Source organism: Aulonocara stuartgranti (assembly GCF_965226115.1).
Source record: "Aulonocara stuartgranti genome assembly, chromosome: 4".
Lineage (NCBI taxonomy): Eukaryota > Metazoa > Chordata > Actinopteri > Cichliformes > Cichlidae > Aulonocara > Aulonocara stuartgranti.
The window spans coordinates 6750332-6772256 of NC_138942.1; the positions used below are offsets into that span (position 1 = coordinate 6750332).

A 21925-nucleotide genomic window follows, 5' to 3' on the forward strand; every position below is an offset into this window, starting at 1 on the left:
TGTTCCCGCTACTCTAGTTTTCTTGCTGTATTTGTCTTTTCGCTTGTTCTGGCTCATTTTGTCGCCGGGCTTGTTGAAGCTGACAGAACGGCTCGGCCTGTGATCGGCCTATTTCCTGTGCTGGAAACCTGGTAGGAGTACCTGTGTACAGGTAGGGGTGTTACCTCCTGTTGTAGGGTTCACACTTTTTAGCATTAATGATCCACAGGGAAGGGGTCAAACAGGATGGATATCGGAATGTACTCCAGTAGGAACATAGAGTCAAGCTTTTTATGTTTCTGACATGTTTGTAAGAAGTTTAGAGTGAAATTAATTCATTTGCTTGAGTAATTTTCTGGTAATCTTGTTAAAGAAAAAATTTGTTGTTTATATTTGTTGTTTTATTTTCCGCTTTTTGTTGTTAATTTGAATGCATGATAGAACATGCATGAAATGTTTAGATTTTTATTATTGTTTAAAATATATATTACTGCTTATTCTGACTATATGTTTAATAATCTGCATATTTTCAGTGCCGGGAAAAATATCTTTATCAGCAAATGACAACGCCTTCTTAAGACTTAAACTAACTAATGTCATTTGTTCCAAGAATTGCAAAAGCATTATTCGAATCTGGTATAGAGTAGATTTGCAATGTGAAACCTTTATTTTTCTACCTTTTAGGTGTCCAACAACAAATATTTTCGGTTGCTATTTATACCAAAAGTGCAAGACTTGTTCGTTTGTTTGAAAACTTGAAATACACTACACTCAAAAAAATTTCAGTTAGATTTATAATATTTTTCTATAACTTATGGTTCAATACCAAATAGTCCAAAATTTGAAAATTATTACTGTAGTGCTGTTGAGGATAAGAGATGTGTCTTGTTGAAGGGTGTAACCCAGAGATAAGACTGTAGGGCCTTTTTTTCAGCTGTAACGTAGTTCATATTCTTAACGGCTGGTTGATTATCTGCCCTCAGCTGCAACTCTGCTGACGAACGAGGATGATATATGATGGATTCCTCATTGAAACTCCCTAAAAAAGATCAAAGCAGGTTTTACTGTGATCATTTAGGGAATCAAAGTATGCCAGAAATCCCAACAGATAAAACACCTGTCTTGCACTTAGTCCATAGTGAGGTGTTGTTATTTCTTATTAGTTATCCCATGTGTTTTTAATTATATGTTCATTCATCCTCTGCCTTAGGGAATGCATGAAAGTATCTGAAAACTGGGAGGACAGATAAGCCAACATCCATGGAAAACAACTTAACTTTTGAGGAGGTTGTTTGTTTTGTGATTTTACATCCATCCATTCATCCATCTAAAATCTATGTCACTTTTTTTGATCCATTTTCATCCAGCTGTTTCAATGACTTCTTTTACAACTTTGCTCATATCTAGGGCAGTGACATGTCGTATGAAGACAATGGCTCAGCCTTCCCTTCTCCAGTGATGCTGTGAGTTCCTCCTGGCGTCGTTAAGCAAAACTGCAGTCCATGTTTATGTTGAAATTGTGGTGTCTCTGATAAGATAAGTGGGTCCTTCCCTGCCCTCAAATGAGAATGAGCATACTCTTGCCCCAACAACTTCCTCCATGACTGTATTTAGGTTAAGTTCTAATCAAACTATTTTGTCTGTTAAGTTTCCATCACAAAGTTAGGCTATGAGGCTTTTAGGCTCTTTTGGCTAATTGTTTAGGTTTTCAGATACAGCAATAGCAGTAGTCAGCTGCATTAAGTGAAAACATCCACATTTACTTGATCGCAGTTTAGCAACAGAATAGCACATAAACTTAATGATGCTTATCAGATGGTCAGAAAAATATCAAAAAGAGACATTTGTATATTGCGAGATACCTTCTGGGTGTAATACATGGGCAGCTGCTTACAATTATAGTGCCTGCCTAACAGCGTGTTGGGCTGCTCTCAATAGCCACAGCTTACAATTATGTTTGATTTAAGTCATGTAGGAAAGAGAGGTCTGGATGCCTCTTACAAAAGCTCGCACACTGACAAATGTTTAATTATCATGAATTCCGGGTAGCAGAGGTAGTTTAAGTTTATAGGTCAGCAATGAGATACACAGCCAATCATCGTTACGCTACAAAGCAGCTAACAAATTAGTTGAGCAAGCCTGCCATCTTGTGGCCATTTTCAGAATGACACTAATGACAGACTAACTGTGTGAGTGGTTTGACTGATTTAATCAAGGAAAGATATTTACTTTGCTAAATGCAATCACTGACTTCAAAGTTAATCTCTCTAAAAACACAGATAAGGCAATGTAATTTTTTTTAATTTATATCTAATCACAGATCAACTGCTTGCTTGTCTTTACGACTTGCCTGTAAGACTTGATGTGATGTCAGAAGGTGTTTTTGAGCAGAATTCATGATGATCCCTGATCTTAAATAGTGTTTTCCTTTGGTGCTATCACTAGGACCATACCAGGTCAGAGTGATGACTTTGACCTTGAAAGGGGGAGGGAGGAGGTGGAAGAGGATGAGCCATCTCCGAAGCCCATCGTCATTCCCACCAATTCAGAGGGTAAAGTCTTCTTAAAGTCTGTGTTTTCTCTGTGTTGTGGTTTGATTTTATATACCTACGTACAAATCACACCTCTGTCTTTTTATTTCAGCGTTTCTGAACCTGAATACCAATGCCACAACAAGAGGGGATGCCCAAGTTAGTTTACAGTTTTTAGTGTTTCAAATCCATTATTAAAATTCACCAATGAAATGAACTAATCACACTGAATTATCATAGGCCTATGTGGAGCTGAATGAGCTCGAGGGAAACATCTGGCAGGAGACTGGCCGCTGGGTGGGCTACGAGGAAAACTTTAACCAGGCCACAGGAAAATGGGGTCCTTCTCATGTCTCCTATCTCACTTTTACCAGCCTGCTCCACGTCCGCAAGGCCATGAGCACAGGTGAGTATGGAGCTTAACGTGTACACAAATCACTGTTTATATCTGAATAAAATCAAACTTTAAAACCTGTGTTACATTTCCCCAGGTGCTATTATCCTTGACATGAATGCCAGCAATCTGTCTGCTGTGGTTGAGAAAATGGTTGATGAAATGCTGAACAAGGATGTGATCCGTTCCAGTGATCACAGTGACCTGATGAGAGTTCTCCTGATGAAACGCAGGTAACCCATACAACATATTTCTTTTGCAAGATGCCAAATTCTTAAACATGACTGCTCATTTGATTTGTCCTTCCAGTCAAACTGAGGGACCTGTGGTCACTCCCTTTGGTGATATTCAGATGCAGACCTTTTCTGTCACGAAAAAGGTACAAATTTGGGGGGAGGTTATGCAGATTATTATATGTGTATTTATTTATTTATTGTCAGTGAAGCAGAGTTTACATGTTTTACTACTTTACTTGTTCTCTCTGCAGAGAGACAGCTCTGACAATGTAGAGGCTTCAATTGTCCTCTCAGGTATGCCTAACTTTTCCTGATTTCCCATTCATTTATCTTCAGTTTTTGTACCTAGTTCTGGAACAGATATATCAAAATGTGCGTGTTTCTCACAGGCGAACTGGACTTCCTGCAGAAACCAGCGGTGGCCTTCGCCAGGCTGAGTGACTCTGTAGTGATGGAGTCTGTCCTGGAGTCTTCTATCCCTGTTCGCTTCATATTTCTGTTGGTGGGCCCCGGCCACAGTGGAATCAACTACAGTGAAAGTGGTCGTGCCATGGGTGCTCTGCTGGCCGACTGGGTGAGCAAGAAGAGGAAACATGCCTCTGTAGAAATTGCGCAGTTTAATCAAAATAAAGGACACCTCATTTGTTTGGTTTCAGGTGAATAAAAACTTATATCTGTCTCTATGTCAGGTGTTCTGCCTGGAAGCTCACTTGGCTCAGACTTCAAAAGAGATCACAGATGCCATCGCTGACTTCATGGACTGCAGCATTGTGATTCCACCCACTCAGATCCAAGATAAGGCAATGCTGGAGCCGGTGATTGACTTCCAGAAAAAACTCTTGAGTGACAGACTCCGTTCCACTGACCCCCGTCTTACCTTTGGGGAAAGGGTGAAAGGTCAGCATACAACTAAAATAAGAAGCTCCTATTTGGCGTTTAAAAAGAGATATCTACAACACCTACAACAGCAAAATGAGCCAATGAGGTTTGGGGAGTAATAGATCCTTTAGATTAAATTTATTGTACACAGTAACAGAAAAAGAAAAAATGGACACAAAAAAACTAAAAGAATCTCGTGCATAAGGAAGAACTGAAGGATTTTGGCAGTAAATAAAATGTATTTGATTTGTTTGTTTCTCTAGCTCTGCAACCTCCACCGGGGCCGAAGGAGGATCCTCTGGCCCGAACGGGCTATCCTTTTGGTGGCATGGTGAAGGATATCAAGCGCCGTTACCGCCACTACATCAGCGACTTCACAGATGCTGTGAACCCTCAGGTTCTTGCTGCCGTCATCTTTATTTACTTCGCTGCCCTTTCTCCAGCCATCACCTTCGGAGGGCTTCTAGGTAAAAGAGAGTGACATAGAGAGAAATGTGTGATTTTGCATTCTTAACTCGTTTTAGAAATTTGCTTTGTTTCATTAATATTCATCCTTATTGTGTGCACCCAGCTGACAAAACGGAAAAAATGATGGGCGTGTCAGAGCTTATGATCTCCACTGCCGCCCAGGGTGTCTTCTTCTGTTTAATTGCCGCCCAGCCAGTCCTTGTCATCGGCTTTTCCGGACCATTGCTGGTGTTTGAGGAAGCTTTTTTCGTTGTATGTAAAAGTCGTTGCATGTTAGAACTCAAAAACTCAAGTTTCTTAAAGGCTACTTTTAAAACTTCCTTTCCTTTTTTCCTTTTTTAACAGTTCTGCAAGATGCAGGGTATTGAGTACATCGTAGGCCGCATATGGGTGGGTATGTGGCTGATAGTGATCGTGGTTCTCATCGTGGCAATGGAGGGCAGTTTCCTGGTCCGATACATTTCCCGCTTCACCCAAGAAATCTTCTCCATCCTCATCTCTCTCATCTTCATCTACGAGACCTTCAATAAGCTCTTCAAGGTTTAATTTGATTTCTCTAACTGTCTTATTTGCTTTATCTTCTTGTACTTTCTCATAATTTCGTTGTACATGTACAATGACTACAAAGGTCTATTCTATTCTATTCCTTCTCTTTTTCAGATCTTCAAAACCCATCCTTTGATCCTGAACTATGAATATCTGAATGATACACTGGACAATCCTTTCCACCCAGTCATGACGGAGCATGTTGAGATTCATCCAGATGGAAATGTAACAGTTAAGACTGTTGAAATTGAAAGGGCATACCCCAACACTGCCCTGCTCTCTATGTGCCTGATGTTTGGCTGCTTCTTCATTGCATACTTCTTCCGTCAATTTAAGAATGGCCATTTCCTTCCTGGCTGGGTAAGATCAAGTCTTGAACGGAGAAGTTTTCCAACTCAACACTTTATTTAGATGCTGAGAATCTGACCTTTTTGTGTCCTTTGCTCTCTTTCTTACTAGCTTCGTCGTTTGATTGGAGATTTCGGAGTCCCCATTGCTATTTTCTTCATGATTGCAGTAGATATCAGCATTGAAGATGCTTACACTCAGGTGAGTGTTGTGGAAATGAGCATATAAAAAATATTTATTTAAAAAGTATCCATGTCTTTGTGTGCAAATAATCACAAGCCGAATACATATCTGACACGCTCAGTGTTTCTAACCCAGTTACACCTATATGGTGATCAGGTGCAGAGCTTTTAAACATTCCCTAAATTAGATGGAAATGTGCCTTTCTTGAGATCAGTTAGAGCTGTGTCTACATTCAAAGACAAATCAAAACCCTTTCTAATGTCACATGTTTAGCATTCTTAAACTTATCTTTTTTAAACTAACCCTTAGAGAGAAAGCAAGATAACTTGCCCCCTCCACGTCTGTCCCATTAGCATGAATTTTATGAATCCAAACAGTTCTCAAAATGTATGATGGAAGTCCAAAGAATCTACCTTTAACTGTCTTTCTAATTAGCATCATCACTCTGTCTTCTCATAGAAACTGGTTGTGCCAAAAGGTATTGAAGTGACTAACCCCACGGTGAGGGGATGGTTTATCAATCCCATGGGAGAAAAGAAGCCTTTCCCCGGCTGGATGATAGGTGCCAGCTGTATACCTGCAGTGCTTGTCTTCATCCTCATCTTCCTTGAGTCCCAAATTACTACGTGAGTGACACTTTAAACGAATACAGTATTAGTTTTTGTGATTTCAACTACTTAAAAAGAAAATATTTAAGAAATCTCTGTTTTCAATGTTCTCTGGGAATCCCAGGCTGATTGTGAGCAAAGCGGAAAGGAAAATGATAAAAGGGTCGGGTTTCCACTGGGACCTTCTCATCCTGGTCACCATGGGAGGAATCGCATCTATCTTTGGAGTCCCTTGGCTGAGTGCTGCCACTGTGCGATCTGTCACCCACGCCAATGCTCTCACTGTCATGTCTAAGGGCCCCAAACCAGAGATAGAGAAAGTGATTGAGCAGAGGGTCAGCGGCATGATTGTGGCCATCATGATTGGTAGGTGCTGCCATCTACAGCAATGATGCAGGCACTTCAGAGTCAGAGTAAATAACCATTTTACCTCTCATGCCAATTTTCAGGAGTTTCTATTTACATGGAGCCTATTCTGAAGATGATTCCAATGACAGCCTTGTTTGGCATCTTCCTCTATATGGGTATCACTTCTCTAAATGGAATCCAGATGTGGGACAGGATCCTTCTGCTCATTACTCCCAAGAAATACCATCCCCCTGATGCCTATGCCACCAGGGTATCTATTCAGCACAATACAGTTTATTTTACACTAATCAGCTAATCATAAAAATTTGCATGCCGTACACCTTCATGTTTTGAAGCTAACTCACTGTGTTAGACAGTTTTCCTCAGAGCACAAAAAGTATTTAGTATTGTTTACAATTTTTAATCTATTTGCTATTTTTTGCATGTCTTTGTAGCTTTGTGCCTCACATTTGTGTCTTTTGTTGTATATCTTTGTGATCATTTTTTACCTTGCTTTCATTTTTACTCACTTTCCCAGACCTGTTAACGGTACTTTCAAAAACAGCCAATGGTTCACAGCTCCTTGCATTAGATTATGTATCCCATCCTGCTTTTTCTTATATATCCAAGTCTAATGGTGTAATAATTACCAAATAGCTTGTCAATTAGTGCATTTCTCACTCTTATTTTTGTCATTTGTACAGGTGAGTACCATGCGAATGCATCTGTTCACTCTGATCCAGCTCGTGTGCCTGGGTGTACTTTGGGCGGTGAAGATGAGCAGCTTCTCTCTGGCTCTGCCTTTTGTTCTCATTCTTACCGTTCCTCTGCGCATGCTCATGACTGGCAGGCTCTTCTCTGCCATGGAAATGAAATGTGTAAGTGCTTATCTATATTTTTCAGATGTAGCTCTTTGTGTCATTTCATATGTACATTTCTTTGTTGTAACCTGATCTGCATGTGTTGCAGCTGGACGCTGATGACGCCAAAGTGACATTTGAGGAGGATGAGTAGGATGGATCCATACTGCCACAAACATCACCATACCGTTCATAGTCACATTTTATTTAGTGATGCCACTTCTTTGCAGATTCAAACTGTTCCATTATTGTTTGTCTTTAAAGGGCATTACCTGACATTTATTAATATATGACTTCTGCATCTAAATTTGTGTTTGCAACCATAACAGACAACCAAAATGTATTCAATTTCATCATCGAGACCTATCAGGTATTACTAATTAATATTTTGAGGTTTTAGGATTTCAAAAATGTTTTTTAAGGTATAAGTGGCTGTTTATGTACTTAGATACAGAGTGGCATTTTCTCTCAGGGAAAAATGAATGAATGAATTTTGAAAATAAGAGATATTTTCCCCTGAGATGTTAGATAGATCCATTTATATATAATAGTGTTATTTTCTTTTAGTGCTCAATTACAGCATGGCTTTAATATTACAACAATGCAGTTAAATTGTAGTTCTGCCTATGTTATAATAATGTAATTTCACCTTACTTTAAGCTAAGGAAAGCTGATGTCAGCTCTTCAGATGAGCACAAAATAATTAATTTTGTGAGACTATAATGTGCCTTTTGTCCATAGTGTATCAGATTATTCAGAAAAGTGTGAAGTTGTTTCTGAAGTTTTCCCATTTACTTTGTGTATTCTTTATGCAACAGTTTAGACTTTTTTTGTTCAGTTGGCCTATATAGAATATAAATGCACTGCTTGTGTGTAAGTGTTTAAATGCTTTGTGATTTTAAATGAGATGTGCAGTGCAGGTAGATAGTTGAAGCTGAGATCTTATTGTTTGTATTGATTGTTATACTGATGACATAATCAGGTAAAACTCTGTATACATTTTCCTTGTCGTGCATTTTATGTTGCCCATCACATTTGTGTGCAAAACACTGTACATGCTTTGGATTTAATTTTATTAAAAAATAAAGACAACCTTAAAACGCATGTTTTCATTAACGCATTAAGTAACACAATATGTCACATCACATGTCAACAGTTTGTCATTATTTTTACCCTGCAAGAAAGAGGAGAGGGCGTGAGGAGCATGTCTGCCACTCAGCTTCATGCTGCCTTCAATGATATCAGGAAACTTCAAAGTCCTGCTGCTCTGGAAGACAAGGGGCCTATTCTTACTTATTATTAGCCTGAACTATGATAATAACACAGAGGGGATCATTAAACGGAATACTGTTTTCTTTCTCAGACTAGTAAAACATGTTTAGCTGAATGACATGTCACATAATATATAGATACACAACATACAAAACCGTGAAGTTGTAAAATATGCCCTTTGTTATGTATTTTTTATGTCATGATGTCACTTTTTAATAATGTTACTAATATTCAGTCAAGACAAACATAGTTGGATTTTCCTATTCCTTAAATAGTGCAACTGCTTTGAGGCAAACTGAACTGCGACACAAATAGTTAAAATCCTTTGGGGAAAATGATCACGGCAGGAAAGGGGTAAATTTCTTGTTCTGAGCAAGGGCGTAGATTTGGCATGGACGGAAGGGACATGTCCCCACCAATATCCAGCGATTATTCAATTGTCCCCACCAATAATTTGATCTCTTCGAGTAAAGAAAAACAAACTCGATTAAAAAAAAAAAACGATCCGTCAACGTCTCATTCAGCCAGCGGTGCAGAAAGAGTTAAATTACGTTCTCTACTGGAGTCCTGCCTCATGTGACAAATATGGCCAATGTGATTGGCTGTGCCTTTCAGGGAGCTCTGTTTAGTTTTAGCAGCTGCAAGCCTGCGCTGCGAGGACCTGCAAGGAGGATGGCAGCAAAAAGGAAGAACCTGGATATAAAAAAGTATTTCGGAAACTAACTGCACAACAGGCAGCACTATTAGTTATCTCAGTCTCCCAGAGTAGCATTTCTAATTTTGATTGAAACTGTCAGAGAAAACGGCAGCCTCGAGCAAGCCAGGATACTAGTTTACAGAGGCTGTAAAAATTTTATGTGTAACATTAAAATGTTGGTGACACAATAATTTCTTCCTAATGGCACTGACATATTCATAGGGTTCATTTTTGAGACAAAATATCATGAGGTAGTCGTGATTTTGCAAATATTCCACCTTGGAGTGCAGTTTGCACAAAGTGTTTTAAAAATGCACTCACCCTACAAACATTACTGATGAGTCAAGATCTGCACAAATTGACAGAAACACTGAAGCAGCTCCCCATTTTATTCTTATTGTCATGTATGTCCTATTTGTCAGGTGATAGAGTAATGGTGATACAAGAATCACAGGTGAAATTGGATGATGACTTGGTGGTTCATTACTGTATTTGAAGCACATGTGACTGCATGTATTTGGAATGTCTCACTGTTATTCATCAGGTGACAGAGGCAGCTCTGCCATGTTGTAGCTCGGACAGAGGTGAAGAGGCGAGGTCACAGGTGACTGACTGATGATTTGGTGCTATAGATTAACTAGTATTTATTATCATGATAGTTGTTAGGCTGCTGATGTAAATTGATTCATTAGTGTATATTTGACAAAGAATCTGAATTGACATGTCTCACTTTTTATATGGCACGAATCCATGTGTTATTTTATCAGGTAGCAATATGTCCTAGTGCAGTCAGAGGGGAAGAGCCAGGGCCAAAGGTGAGGCACATCAAGCACACAATAATAATTTTAATCTGAGGATAAAACACATGTACTGAGGCTGAAAGAAGCTTCAGTGCTCTCAGAAGACTAAAAAGATGGCTAAGGTCCACCAGGAGAGACTGGACAGTATAGATGTAAAACAAATATGCCAGCAGTTTATCTCAGTTAACGAGAGGAGAAGGCATGTGTTTGGCTCCTTCACGTAGTCCACATTGAGTTGTTGTGTGGGGCACCAGTAGTCCATGTCTGTTGCTGTAACAGTAGTTCATGTTTAGAATTTAAAAAAAATCCCAGCTCACTGATTTGATAGGGGCAATATTGTGCCTAAAATGTTGCATAATTTTGCTGAGAGATCTTTTGTGGTAATCTTAGATGAGTAGTTTTATGGACAAAAACCACCAGGTCATTCAGTGTTCCCTTAGTGCTAATGTGTTAGAGATGTTGGTGTACTACAACTGAACTAATGTTGTTAAGTTCTTAAAGTCATATTCTTTTATTGTCATGACTGTATTTGAAGCTATTTTTATGTTTGTATGATACCTGATTTATATGGAATATGGCTGAAGTAAACTAAAGCCTAAAATACTTAGTCATTTGTTTAATAGTAATTTAACATTATATAATTCACATATAAAACTATGAACTGTCATTTTAAATGGTTTAAAAGCATGCAGAATAGCATATGTAGGCAAGTATATTTCTCCTTTTTTTTAAATCAAGAAGCAAAGACAAAAAGGAAAAAAAGAAACAGGGCAGGGTTCAGTGGTTGAATCATCCGTCCCCACCAATGCCAAAACCAAATCTACGCCCTTGGTTCTGAGTCTTACATTTTAAAAACATTCATTACACACTGCTAAGTCCCCTGCCTCTTTACAATGAGTTTTGTTTGTTTTCTATAGGTAAATGTGACATTTCGTAAAGTTAAGATCAGCTCTATGTGACTTATTCATTCAAGCATGTCTTCATTTGTCTGAACATGCAAAGATACCCGTTTTTCCTACACCATGGGAACGCAACACGGTTTAACAAGGCCGAGGGCCTGAAAGTCATTTGTTTTCCCTGAATCGGACTGCCTGGATTGGATGGCCGGGGGTTCCGCCCACAAACACACAAGGTGGAGTTGAAAAGCAAAACATGCTGTACCAAAATGAAGCTGTCAAACAGCCGCTTACAATATACAAAAAAGAGGTTAGGAGCAGCGAGAAACAGCGCGGTTTCTGCTTTATAGACCACTTTAATATTTATATTTTAAGTGGAAATCTGGCGTTTCTAAGTAAAATTTGTGAAGTTTCGGTTTTAAGTTGATATAAAAAAAATCTGAGGGAAAAACGTGAGTTGATTGAGTTGCATGAATTTTACAATCACCTGTAAAACGTTGGCTTTCATTGCACTCTCGGTGACCCGATAAAGTATTCGGTGGGTTCAAACTTCGCTGCAGATGTGACGGGGTCGGCCTGCGGGAGTAAAAATAATCGCCCTCGGTTGTATTCAAACTGAGAGATCGGAAAAAATGTGGAGGTCTCGGCGTAGCGAAATGGTTGGATGGAGAGAGAAGAGCTGCTGCGCGCTGAGTGGAGGGAGACGGCGAGTGAGATGGAGGCGGGGGGGAAGGACCATCTCTGCGGGGACTGGAGCCCAGGACCGACGGCGCAGTGCTGGCTATCGTTCAACCCTCCCCTTCTTCCTCCACAGCGACACCGAGACTCACGCTGAGAGACAGGTAAGCCAACACAACAGCCGATCGGTTTCAATATACAATGCGCGTACGTGATAAACAAACCGCGAAAAAGCCACCAAATATATATATACGCGATAAATATACATTTAATGCATGTTTTTGTTTTCTCGTAAAGCGCCTCGGTCGGCAGCTTCTTTGTAGTAGCGAAATAAACCGACGGTGGTAGGGTACAGACGACGGCGGCCATACCCGAATTTCTTGTCCCAAACAGCGGGGAAGGAACTGGACGTAAGACCCCGGGGTAAACGTGATAAATTTCTTTTCAAAATAACACGAAAAAGGACTATTTTGAGCTAACCCCTTCATCGAAACTCGCCTGCTCCTGCTATACAGGGAGTATTTGCGTAGGAGAATAAACGGTGGTTTCCGCGCCGAGACCTCCATGCGGCTGTTGGCGGAACAGCCAGCCGCCTCTCTCGGTTAGCCATCAGGGATCTCAGTTTAATATCTCACCGTGCAGAGACTCGCCCTCTCTCTCCCCCTCTCTCTCACTGGCTAGCCCAGAACCTCCGACGACCGAGCTCGGAGAACCCGCCTTCTTGCCCTCGCTTAAACGCTTTTGGATCGAGGGAAGGGAGTCTGCGACGCCCTGGCTTTAGTTTTAAGCTCCGTTTCTCTGTGTTTGCAGTGCGCCATTGGACCTTGTCACGGTAGGTTTCCTTGTAGAGCAGAGCTGAAGCATGGCGGACCTGGAGCTGTTTGTCGCGCCAGAGAAGCTACTCAGCCGCGGTTTGTTAACATGTTTCCTCGGAGCTTTAGCTAACCATTTTAGATGCCGTTTAATGCTACAATACTGCAACCGGAACTGTAAGCAGCTACGGTTAAAACTGAATCGTGGTTTAAAAAAAAATAAAATCAGTTTGACGCGATAACATTTGCCCGTTAAAAACATTTTCCGTTTTCTTCTTTCTTCCTGCGCCTCCGCAAGACTTTCCAGCCACCACGATATTTACGGGCATTTCTACAATTTGTTACTAATCCATCTACGCTGTCCACCATTTAAATTGGTTGCTTTTTATTAAAGGCAGCTAAATAAAAACCGTTACGTGATTTAGATGATTGGTTGTAAACAGCAGCTAATGTCAATGTGGTCCAGGTCTACTCTGCAGGACACGAAATTGTTCTTAGATGCCAAAAAGCCTAAAGCCTTGTATTAAATAACCTTTAAAAAGGCATAGCTAATAATATTTAAAAGAAAATGTCCCAATTTTAGCCGCATTCGGTGTGTCAAATCGTCCTTGCTCGTGTAATGCCTCAACACTCAAATTTATATCACGCATATTGTCATAATAATTAAATTTAAGGTAGATTTTATGTTTCAAGAGTTTCTTATATACAACGTGGAGGTTATTTAGTTACATAAATGGTGAAATCGATCGTTTAAATGTAGCTAGGTCACACGGTTGACACCACATTGAGCTGGGGCCATCAAGGACAAGATGAACAACGAGCAGCCGCCATCATTGGAACACAGCTCGGTTACGCCTCGCTGAAGAATGCTCTGGATTTTGCTAGCAAATCCCACTCTGAAACGCCTATAACTTGAATAAAAACGGCCTGCAGATAGCCTTAAAACACATTTCTTTACTGTAAACGAATGTTATTTTCGATTTCATCGCTCCGGTCTCAGTTAACACTACGAGGAGAAGATTATAGGTTTTGCGTGGCGGAGCTAGATCAGCGCCCAACGGTGATGAGGCGCCTCTGTCGAGTGGCGCATTTGGCTGCAGTGCTTCCAAGCTACCATTCCCCTTTCTCGGAGACCGAAAGCAGATCCCTCGTCCGTGGTCAGCTGGTCGCCTACAGCTGCCCGTCCGTCCACGTCCATTCGCTTCCTCCTTCCGTGGATCCTCCCCAACCTCAGCTCCGACAGAAAATCCTCCATTACTGAGCGGACCAGGCGAGAAAATGGTCGCTCCTGTGTGTCCACGATACTTTTGTTGTGGAATAAGGACAGTACTAATACGCCAAATTCCGGTTGGCAAAATTTGCTCGACGGAGACTCCTGTTGTCGTAGCTAGATGTGCTAGTTGAAGCCCTCCGCAGTGTTATTTGAGATTTGAAGCCGTCACAAGCAATAGCCTATGTCTCACCATGTAGCGTAAACGTTTAAGGGGCGGTGTAATGAACATAAACCATTATGTCGAGCCAAATTTAAATTTAACGACTTTGACTCGTCATTATTACTTTTATATGAAGAATTAGCCACATTAATTGGTAATTAAGCCCATTTATACAAATAAAACAAAATAACATTAATTACTATTTTTAAAGATCACGAACTGGTTAAAGGTAATATACACGAATATGTATATTATAAACTGCTGATTGGTTCTTGATTGAAGTCGATATATAAAAGATATGCTTTTAAATAATCTTATGGGATTTTTTTTTTTCGCAGATCCAAGACAGAATATCCGCAAATGAATGGAGAAATGGAGGCAACGACACAAGACCAAGGTGGGTTTTTTGCTAAATCAAGTTTTTCTGAACAGAGTTGATATGTAGATTAATCATGGCAAGGCAGCACTTTACATAACCTTGTATATTAAGACCTTAGTATTAAACTTGATTAATGTACTAGTTCTTCTAAGAATTACAGCAATTAAAACTGAATGTTTGATTCCGATTAGATTAGAATATATGGTTTACCAATAGTAAGCCAATAGTAAGAATAGAATAGTAATTAAAAAATTTTCTTGTCAGAATACACAAAAGGATGTATAATTTGAAAGACATTTTGGGCAGATCTGTTTTTTTCCTTTGTGATTTTTATGTCTTTCTTCTCTCTCTCTCTTTTAACATTTTCACAGTATGGGCGCAGGATGACCTTTTAAGACTGCTGGAGGCCATGAAAGTGGCTCTTCCACCGAAAGACCTGACTAAATACAAAACATCAGAGTCCCACCTGGACTGGCAGAAAGTTGCTTTCAATTCCTACACAGCTGAGATGTGCAAGCAGAAATGGCAGGTGGTGTCGAAAGAGGTGAGTTGATTTGTATCGATTTTTCTCCAAGTCAGATTGTTCTGTTAAGTCAAGTCTTCTGAGTTTCTCCGTTTTGTTTTCCTGCCAAACACAGATTCGTAAATTCAGGACCCTGACAGAATTGATAGTTGATGCTCAAGACTACATAAAGAACCCATACAAGGGCAAGAAAATAAAGGTGAATTCAAGTCAACATTCACATGATTTTATGGCCTGCCAGTTGTGTTAGTGGAGTTCAAGGCTTAAGTAATTCCGTCCCCTTTCCCTCCCACAAATGCAGAAACACCCAGATTTCCCCAAGAAGCCTTTGACTCCATACTTCCGTTTCTTTATGGAGAAGAGGGCCAAGTATGCAAAGCTGCACCCTGAGATGAGCAACCTGGACCTCACTAAAATCCTATCTAAGAAGTATCGGGAGCTGCCTGATAAAAAGAAGGTCAGTCAAAGACGAACACCACTGTTTTGACCATCATGTTTTTTGTTTTTTTTCCTAAAAAATATCCTTGGAAAAATAACGTTTCTTTTCATAACTACAGAAAAAATATGTTGACGACTTCTTACGAGATAAGGAAACATTTGTTCAAAGTATGATGAAGTTCAGGTGAGATGATTTACTACTTTATTTTTTTAAACTAGTCATAACACATAAGCCTAAAATGCATAATACCTGTTTAATACGTTTTTTATGATGCCTAAACAGGGAAGAGCATCCAGACCTGGTGGAGAGCATGGCCAAAAAAGGCTCAAATGTACCAGAAAAGCCCAAGACGCCCCAACAGTTGTGGTACAACCACGAAAAGAAGGCCTTCCTCAAGCTGCACCCTGATGTGAGTTTAGCTGCGCAACAAACAGAATGCAACTTTTAGCCGCTTTCAGAGATTTTAACTTTTTCTGTGTCTCACCCAGGCGACCACCAAAGACATTAAAGATAGTCTTGGCAAACAGTGGACGCAGCTTTCTGACAAAAAGAGGCTCAAATGGATCACCAAGTCGCTGGAACAGCAGAAGCAGTATGAGGTGAGACAAGAATCAGTGTGTGGTTGCCTTAGATGACAAAAGATGACAAAAGAAAATAATTTTTAACTGAGGATTTTTTGCGATCTTCCAGGAGACGATGCGTGAATACATCCAACAGCATCCGGAGTTAAATATGACTCAGGAAGACATCGTAAAGTCCACCCTGACCAAGGCAGAGAGGCACCTGAAGGACAAATCTGACGGACGTCCTGACAAACCACCTCCGTGAGTCACGGCTACAAATACTCTCCTGACACATCTGAGGGAGGGAGTCACTGCCCTTGCGAGATATTTGGTTTTAACATGTGGTGTTTGAATGCTTTCAGAAACGGTTACTCGATGTTCTGTGCGGAGCTAATGTCGAGCATGAAGGACGTTCCCAGCACAGAGCGTATGGTGATGTGTAGTCAGCGGTGGAAGCTGCTAAAGCAGGGTGAAAAGGACGCCTACCAAAAACGCTGCGAACAGGTGACTTGAGAATCATGAATAACTGAGAGGAAAAAGTCAATAAATAAAGCAAGTTTATCTAAATTGTCACTTTTTTTTTGTCTTTTTTTTTTCTTTCAGAGGAAAAAAGAGTATGAAATTGAGATGAACAGATTTCTCAGTGTAAGTCTCAAACATTGTTTACATGTTTTGTTTTTACTGGAAGTGTTTCTTATGTGTGGTTTATTTGCTGTGCATCTGTAGAGTATATCAGAGGAGGAGCAGCAGCGGGTCTTGGGTGAGGCGAAGACTGGTTTTAAGAAAAGCACTGGAGCCAATAGTCCCGCATCTAAAAAGAAAAACTCTAAAGCAAACGTATGTCCCAGAATACAGCAACTTTTTATGTTTTTGATAATGATGCAGTCATTTAAGAAAAACACAACTTGTCAGTGTAGCAATGCAATATGTCCTCGAGTCAGATTTTGTTCCGTGTTATTTTCTGATATATAGTGTAGCTGTTTACATGTTCACCTAACACGGAAAGGTATGAAGCCAAGGAAAATATATTTGTGCGAAACTGTTCAGAGAGCCAATCGGTCTGTTTTTCAGAGGTACAGAAAGAGAAAACTGCAGCATAATGCAATAACATTTTAATAAGAATTTTAAATTCAGGTGTGCTTTACAGTTAGATTTGTATTTACATAGATGCTTTCATGTATTATTCTGATATTCTCACGTGGAACTTGCAGGCAAATCCAGAAAAACCCAAAAGACCCATTTCAGCCATGTTCATATTTGCTGAGGAGAAACGTCCCAAACTGCAGCAGGAGCGGCCAGACCTCGCTGACAGTGAGATCACAAGACTTCTTGCTCGCATGTGGAACGAGCTGCCAGATAAGAAGAAGGTAACGTGTTAGTTTATGGAACAGAAATGCCGCATCGGTAGGCTTTCAAGTTCAAAGGTTATTCTGAAAGTGGGATTTTTCAATTATTTTGTGATGTGCTGGATTTCTCTAATGATTTAGGAGAAGTTTAAGCGCTTAGAATCGGTGTTGAAGGCAGAATCGGAGAAGAAGGAAAAAGAGGACCGCAGTCGACTCCCAGATCCGCCCAAAAATGCACAAGACATCTGGCAGCAGAGTGTTATAGGCGACTACCTGGCCAGATTTAAGGTATCCACAAACTAGCTGTTGTATTTTAGCCCACATTATTCAGTATAATAGCAAATCGTTAAAATATTTGGATGTTTTTGTGAATAGAAATTTACTTAATAATCATGCTGATGTTAACAATGAGCTACAGATGTGTAATGCTGTTGATGACAGAGTGCTGGAAACACAGATAACATACCCGGGAATGGATTTAATGCCTGTATGTGGTTTGCAGAACGACCGGCCAAAGGCACAGAAAGCAATGGAAGGAACCTGGAGCACCATGGAGAAAAAAGAGAAGATTATGTGGATCAAAAAGGCAGCAGAAGACCAGAAAAGATATGAGGTTAGGACACAGTCTCAATAAAATCTCCTGTTTCTCTATATGAAACCAGTGAGAGCTAAATGTTGATTTACCTGTCCTCAACAGAGAGAAGTAAGTGAGATGCGCTCGCCTGCTGCTGCCATTGCCTCAGGGAAGAAGATGAAATTTGAGGGTGAACCCAAGAAACCGCCATCGTAAGTTTGCGACATTCAGCTCATCTGTGCTGCCTGATTTAGCCGATTCGAAGGCCTGACTTTTTTTTTTTCTCCTTTTACTTTGACTCTAGAAATGGATATCAGAAGTTCTCTCAGGAGATGCTGTCCAATGGAGAGCTGAATCATCTCCCAATGAAAGAGCGGATGGCTGAGATTGGCAGCCGCTGGCAGAGGTTACCACTGAAGGACAAGGACCGCTACAAGAAGATTGCTGAGGAGAAGCAAAGGCAGTACAAAGTCCAACTGGAACAGTGGCTTGCTGTAAGAAGAATTTAATGGATGGGGGGGGGAGGCAAGATGTTTTTGAGACATTTGGAAAAATCTATTTCCGTCTTTCCACAGAGTTTGTCTTCGCAAGAGAGAAACACTTACAAAGAATATAATTCACAAGTGAGGAATGTTTTTGATTTGTAACAGCTAGCATTTACAAACAGCTGAAATTGCAATATCTGTTTTTGATATATTTTAATGATCTATTATTTCGCAAATCATTCAGAAAAGAAGAACTACAGCAAAACCAGGAGGCCCCAAGGCAAAGGCCAAGAAATCTGTGAGTACAGACTTATTTCTTTGTTTACTGTCTTGGAGCTGAGTTGAGCAGAAACTTAAATTTTTTATAGTCATGTTATTAGCATTATCTGAAAGGGGGGGGATCACTTGTTGCAGGATACGGAGGAGGACGAGGATGATGACGACGATGAGGAGGATGACGACGACGATGAGCAGGAGAAAGCTTCCAGTGAAGGCGACTCTTCCAGTGAGGACGATGAGGATGATGATGACGTGAGTGTTTTCTCTGCTCAGATACATGAGATAGTTGCAACCAGTGGTTTTGAGTTTTTGCTGAAAATGCGTGTATATATTTCTTTTTGTTTAAAGAAGGACGACGACGACGATGAAGACGACGAAGAGGACGACGAAGCAGACGACAAGGAGAACAAGTCGGAGGACAGCAGCAGTGAGTCGAACTCACAGGGGTCGTCAGACTCTGATTCAGACTGAAACGCGCCATCACTGACAAACTGAGCAGCGCTGAGCTGAGCCAAGAGTCCAGGGAGCTCTGCCACTGTGCCAACCCTGCTCTCCTCCCACCACCAGAGGGAGCCTCTGCATTGCCTCATCCATTTCACACTCACCCACTTTATGTTGCTGTACTGGCGATCTGTACAGAAGGAGAGACCCTGCCCCTATCTGGAAATCAGTTCAATTCCATCCCCAGCCTAGTAGTCATCTCACAGCACGGGCCACTGACAGTATGCCAAAAACAGCATCCCACTGGTTTGGTGATGTCATGAACATTTCTGCACTGGTTTCAATCTTGACTTGCAGCTTCAGTGGTTTAAGGTTAGAGTTTTAATGTGTTGGGTAATTGATTACCCGTTCAGTCTTTTATTTTTGTTATTCCGATGATTAGTTAAGGACAGGTGGCTTGAGTTGTGAACAGGCTGAGCCAAAGAACACAGTACGGTGGATCACCTGAAGGTGGGCAGGGGGGAGGGTATGCGGGGTACTGGAAAATTGCACTCTACAAAAGATTTTCGTTTAATCTTTTTTTTTTTTTTTTCACAACATTGTTGTGTTGTCCTCGACTTACGATGTAGATTTTATGATTTGGTTCTTAAAGAGGTGGTATTTTTTTCAGGAAAAACAAAAAAAAAATCAAGCCATTATGAATGTCTTTTTTTTTTTGTCGCTGGAAAATTTGAGAGTTTGTTACATACCCATGTTTTTTCATTTGAAATTTACACTGCCTATAAAGTATTCAATCCTTGGATTTTTCATGTTTTATTGCTTTTCAACAAAGATTCAATTGGACCTTTTCACACACATCGGGATGTAAGGAGGCATAGCAACATTTATTGGAAGTTAACAGACTGCATCTTTTGGGGTGTGTTGTAAAGCTTTTCAACACAGAACTGACATCGACTTCATCTAAGCCTTGGCGTGATGGAATATTCCCTCAGCTAGATTCTGTCTAGATTAAACACGAATCTAAAACACAAGACTGCGATTGCATGCTGGTGCTTTTCATGTCTACCTAGCTGTTTGGGCTTCCAGATTTAGAACGTAGTGTCAAACTGTGTAAACAGTTTAGTTTTATATTGGGACTTAATTTAGGTTGGTTTACAGGGATTGTTTTAACTTGGCCGTAAAAGAGTTATAAAGCCGGATTAGCCGTTATGGTTCCAGTATAAAACATAAAGGTCCAATGGGGGTTGATTACTTTTCAGGACATTGCACATTGCCATGTGTCTGTCACTGAAAAATCTCATTTATCCAAACTGACGTGTTGTTGTCGATCAGTCTTAACAGTTCTTACTCAGTTCATTGAGCAGGTTGTAATTATTAATTGCAACACTTGTCCATATTTAAAGCTCAGTCTGACTCTGTTTTTAAAAGCAACGTTAAATATGCTTTTCTTTTTCTTCAGAACTGTTGCTTTCCATTTCATTTACAGTTCAATTGCGATTTGCTACCAGGTTTGTTTTTAATTGTGAGCAGTTGTGTTTTGATCTATCTGGACTCGTCGTGGGTGTTGAGCTGAATGGACTCGTCCATTTTTATTTCCGAGTTTTAATAGTATTGACTGTAATCCACATGGGTTCTGTTCTGATGCTTATCCCAAAAAAAGCGTGCACTTATTGTAAATCTGTCCCTCTGTGTGAGTTTGTGTGCATGCATGCACAGAACTTTGTATATATGAGGGCGTTTGCGTGTTTCTTTGCTTTAATGTGTGTTGTTTTTGCCGTTTAGTTGCATACCATGACGTGACAGCAGTGTGCATGTATGTGCCTGTGCGGGGACATCATACCAACACCATGAATGTAGATATTGTTAAATCTTTTATTTTATTTTTTTTCTCCAAAGGTCTTTGCGGTCATGTCATTGAAAACCTAAAAATGGGCTTATGTGACTGTGTTTTTGGGTCTCCAGACAGATTAAGTACATGGCAACTATTAATAATCTGTTAATAATGGGTTTATTTTGACCATTTTGAATCTCATCACAGACTGAAATAAAACCAGCGTGGACTATTTAAATAACTGGGGGAGGGAAAAGCAAAGCATTTCCTTTTTGAATGATGAAAGTTTGTAAAAGGGAATTAGGAAACTGAGTTGCCAGTGGACTTGAAAAAAAAAAAAAAGCAACTGTAATTTTCTGTAAATACTGTTTTTGTATCGAGTGCTTATTGTTTTGTTAGTACTTTTATTTTGGCAAGCCCTCATCTGTGGTTTCAAAGGCCAGTGAGTCTTTCACTCACGGGGGAGAATTTTTGGTTAAATTCGCCTGTTTTAGTTGTTTCTTCTCTCCCTTATGTTGGTTTATAGAGATATCTAAAACAGCAAAGCTTTACAAGTTTGTACTGCTGACAAATTGACAGAATTTGATGTTTTATATAGCTGAGGGTGTTCTTATGTCCTTGTAGTTCAAGTATTTGGGCAAATAAATGACCTTTAACAGTTAAAAGTGTGGATTTATTTAATATGTTGACAGCACACAAATCACTACTTGGTTACAGTTTTAAGAATTGTTATATATGGTCCTGAATACATTTTAACCAAACAGGATCCAGGGCATGGATCACATGAAGCAAAAAATGCTGAAGAAAAGTTTTTGTTGCACTAAATTTTTTTACCTGTAGCAGTTTTGATTAGGAGGAATGGATACAGCATAGCGTCATGATATTTTGCATGCCAGTATATCAACATTCTGGAAACTGCAGACAAGAGGGCTTATCTCTCTTGCATGAAATCGACTCAACCGAAAAAACATCCAAGAGCGGACGCTTAGACTTGACAAAGCTACCTCCTACTTCAAGGAAAGCTAATGGCTCAGTCGCATAAGTAAAATAGGACATCTACAAGAAAAAAGTGTGGCTGCCTTTTGATTGTATTGAAT

At 40.1% G+C, this 21925-nt stretch overlaps 2 protein-coding genes across 7 annotated transcripts; both read left to right on the forward strand.

Annotated features, from left to right (window-relative positions):
- slc4a1a (solute carrier family 4 member 1a (Diego blood group)) lies at positions 1-8484 on the forward strand. Its single transcript, XM_082529034.1, has 21 exons — positions 1-151; positions 1190-1266; positions 1387-1442; positions 2425-2531; positions 2623-2669; positions 2751-2916; positions 3002-3137; positions 3214-3283; positions 3392-3434; positions 3530-3714; positions 3830-4037; positions 4283-4486; positions 4591-4739; positions 4833-5027; positions 5148-5393; positions 5493-5582; positions 6024-6190; positions 6297-6538; positions 6622-6791; positions 7225-7398; positions 7490-8484. The coding sequence occupies exons 2-21, from the start codon at positions 1240-1242 to the stop codon at positions 7532-7534; spliced, it is 2727 nt and encodes a 908-aa protein (XP_082385160.1). The 5' UTR covers positions 1-151; positions 1190-1239; the 3' UTR covers positions 7535-8484.
- A 3294-nt stretch (positions 8485-11778) lies between these two features.
- ubtf (upstream binding transcription factor) lies at positions 11779-21493 on the forward strand. Of its 6 annotated transcripts, none has more exons than XM_082529044.1 (21): positions 11779-11887; positions 14307-14365; positions 14719-14891; positions 14986-15069; positions 15172-15327; positions 15428-15492; positions 15592-15718; positions 15798-15908; positions 16000-16133; positions 16235-16376; positions 16476-16517; positions 16599-16709; positions 17084-17239; positions 17360-17506; positions 17721-17831; positions 17916-18004; positions 18097-18286; positions 18368-18415; positions 18522-18575; positions 18692-18808; positions 18905-21493. In XM_082529044.1, exons 2-21 carry the CDS (start codon positions 14329-14331, stop codon positions 19025-19027), a joined length of 2217 nt encoding a protein of 738 aa, XP_082385170.1. In that variant the 5' UTR covers positions 11779-11887; positions 14307-14328; the 3' UTR covers positions 19028-21493. The 6 variants fall into 6 exon arrangements, with proteins under 6 accessions (XP_082385170.1, XP_082385172.1, XP_082385175.1 ...); XM_082529046.1 differs by lacking the exon at positions 11779-11887 and adding an exon at positions 11917-12146; XM_082529049.1 differs by lacking the exon at positions 11779-11887 and adding an exon at positions 12266-12555.
- Positions 21494-21925: the final 432 nt, after the last annotated feature.

Coding starts and splice junctions, on each gene's coding strand:
- ubtf (XM_082529044.1), top strand. CDS start 14,329: ATGAATGGAGAAATGGAGGCAACGACACAAGACCAAG. Junction 15,070..15,171: donor ACAAGGGCAAGAAAATAAAG/GTGAATTCAAGT, acceptor CCACAAATGCAG/AAACACCCAGATTTCCCCAA. Junction 16,518..16,598: donor AGATGAACAGATTTCTCAGT/GTAAGTCTCAAA, acceptor GTGCATCTGTAG/AGTATATCAGAGGAGGAGCA.
- slc4a1a (XM_082529034.1), top strand. CDS start 1,240: ATGGAAAACAACTTAACTTTTGAGGAG. Junction 2,917..3,001: donor CCGCAAGGCCATGAGCACAG/GTGAGTATGGAG, acceptor ACATTTCCCCAG/GTGCTATTATCCTTGACATG. Junction 3,138..3,213: donor GTTCTCCTGATGAAACGCAG/GTAACCCATACA, acceptor TTGTCCTTCCAG/TCAAACTGAGGGACCTGTGG.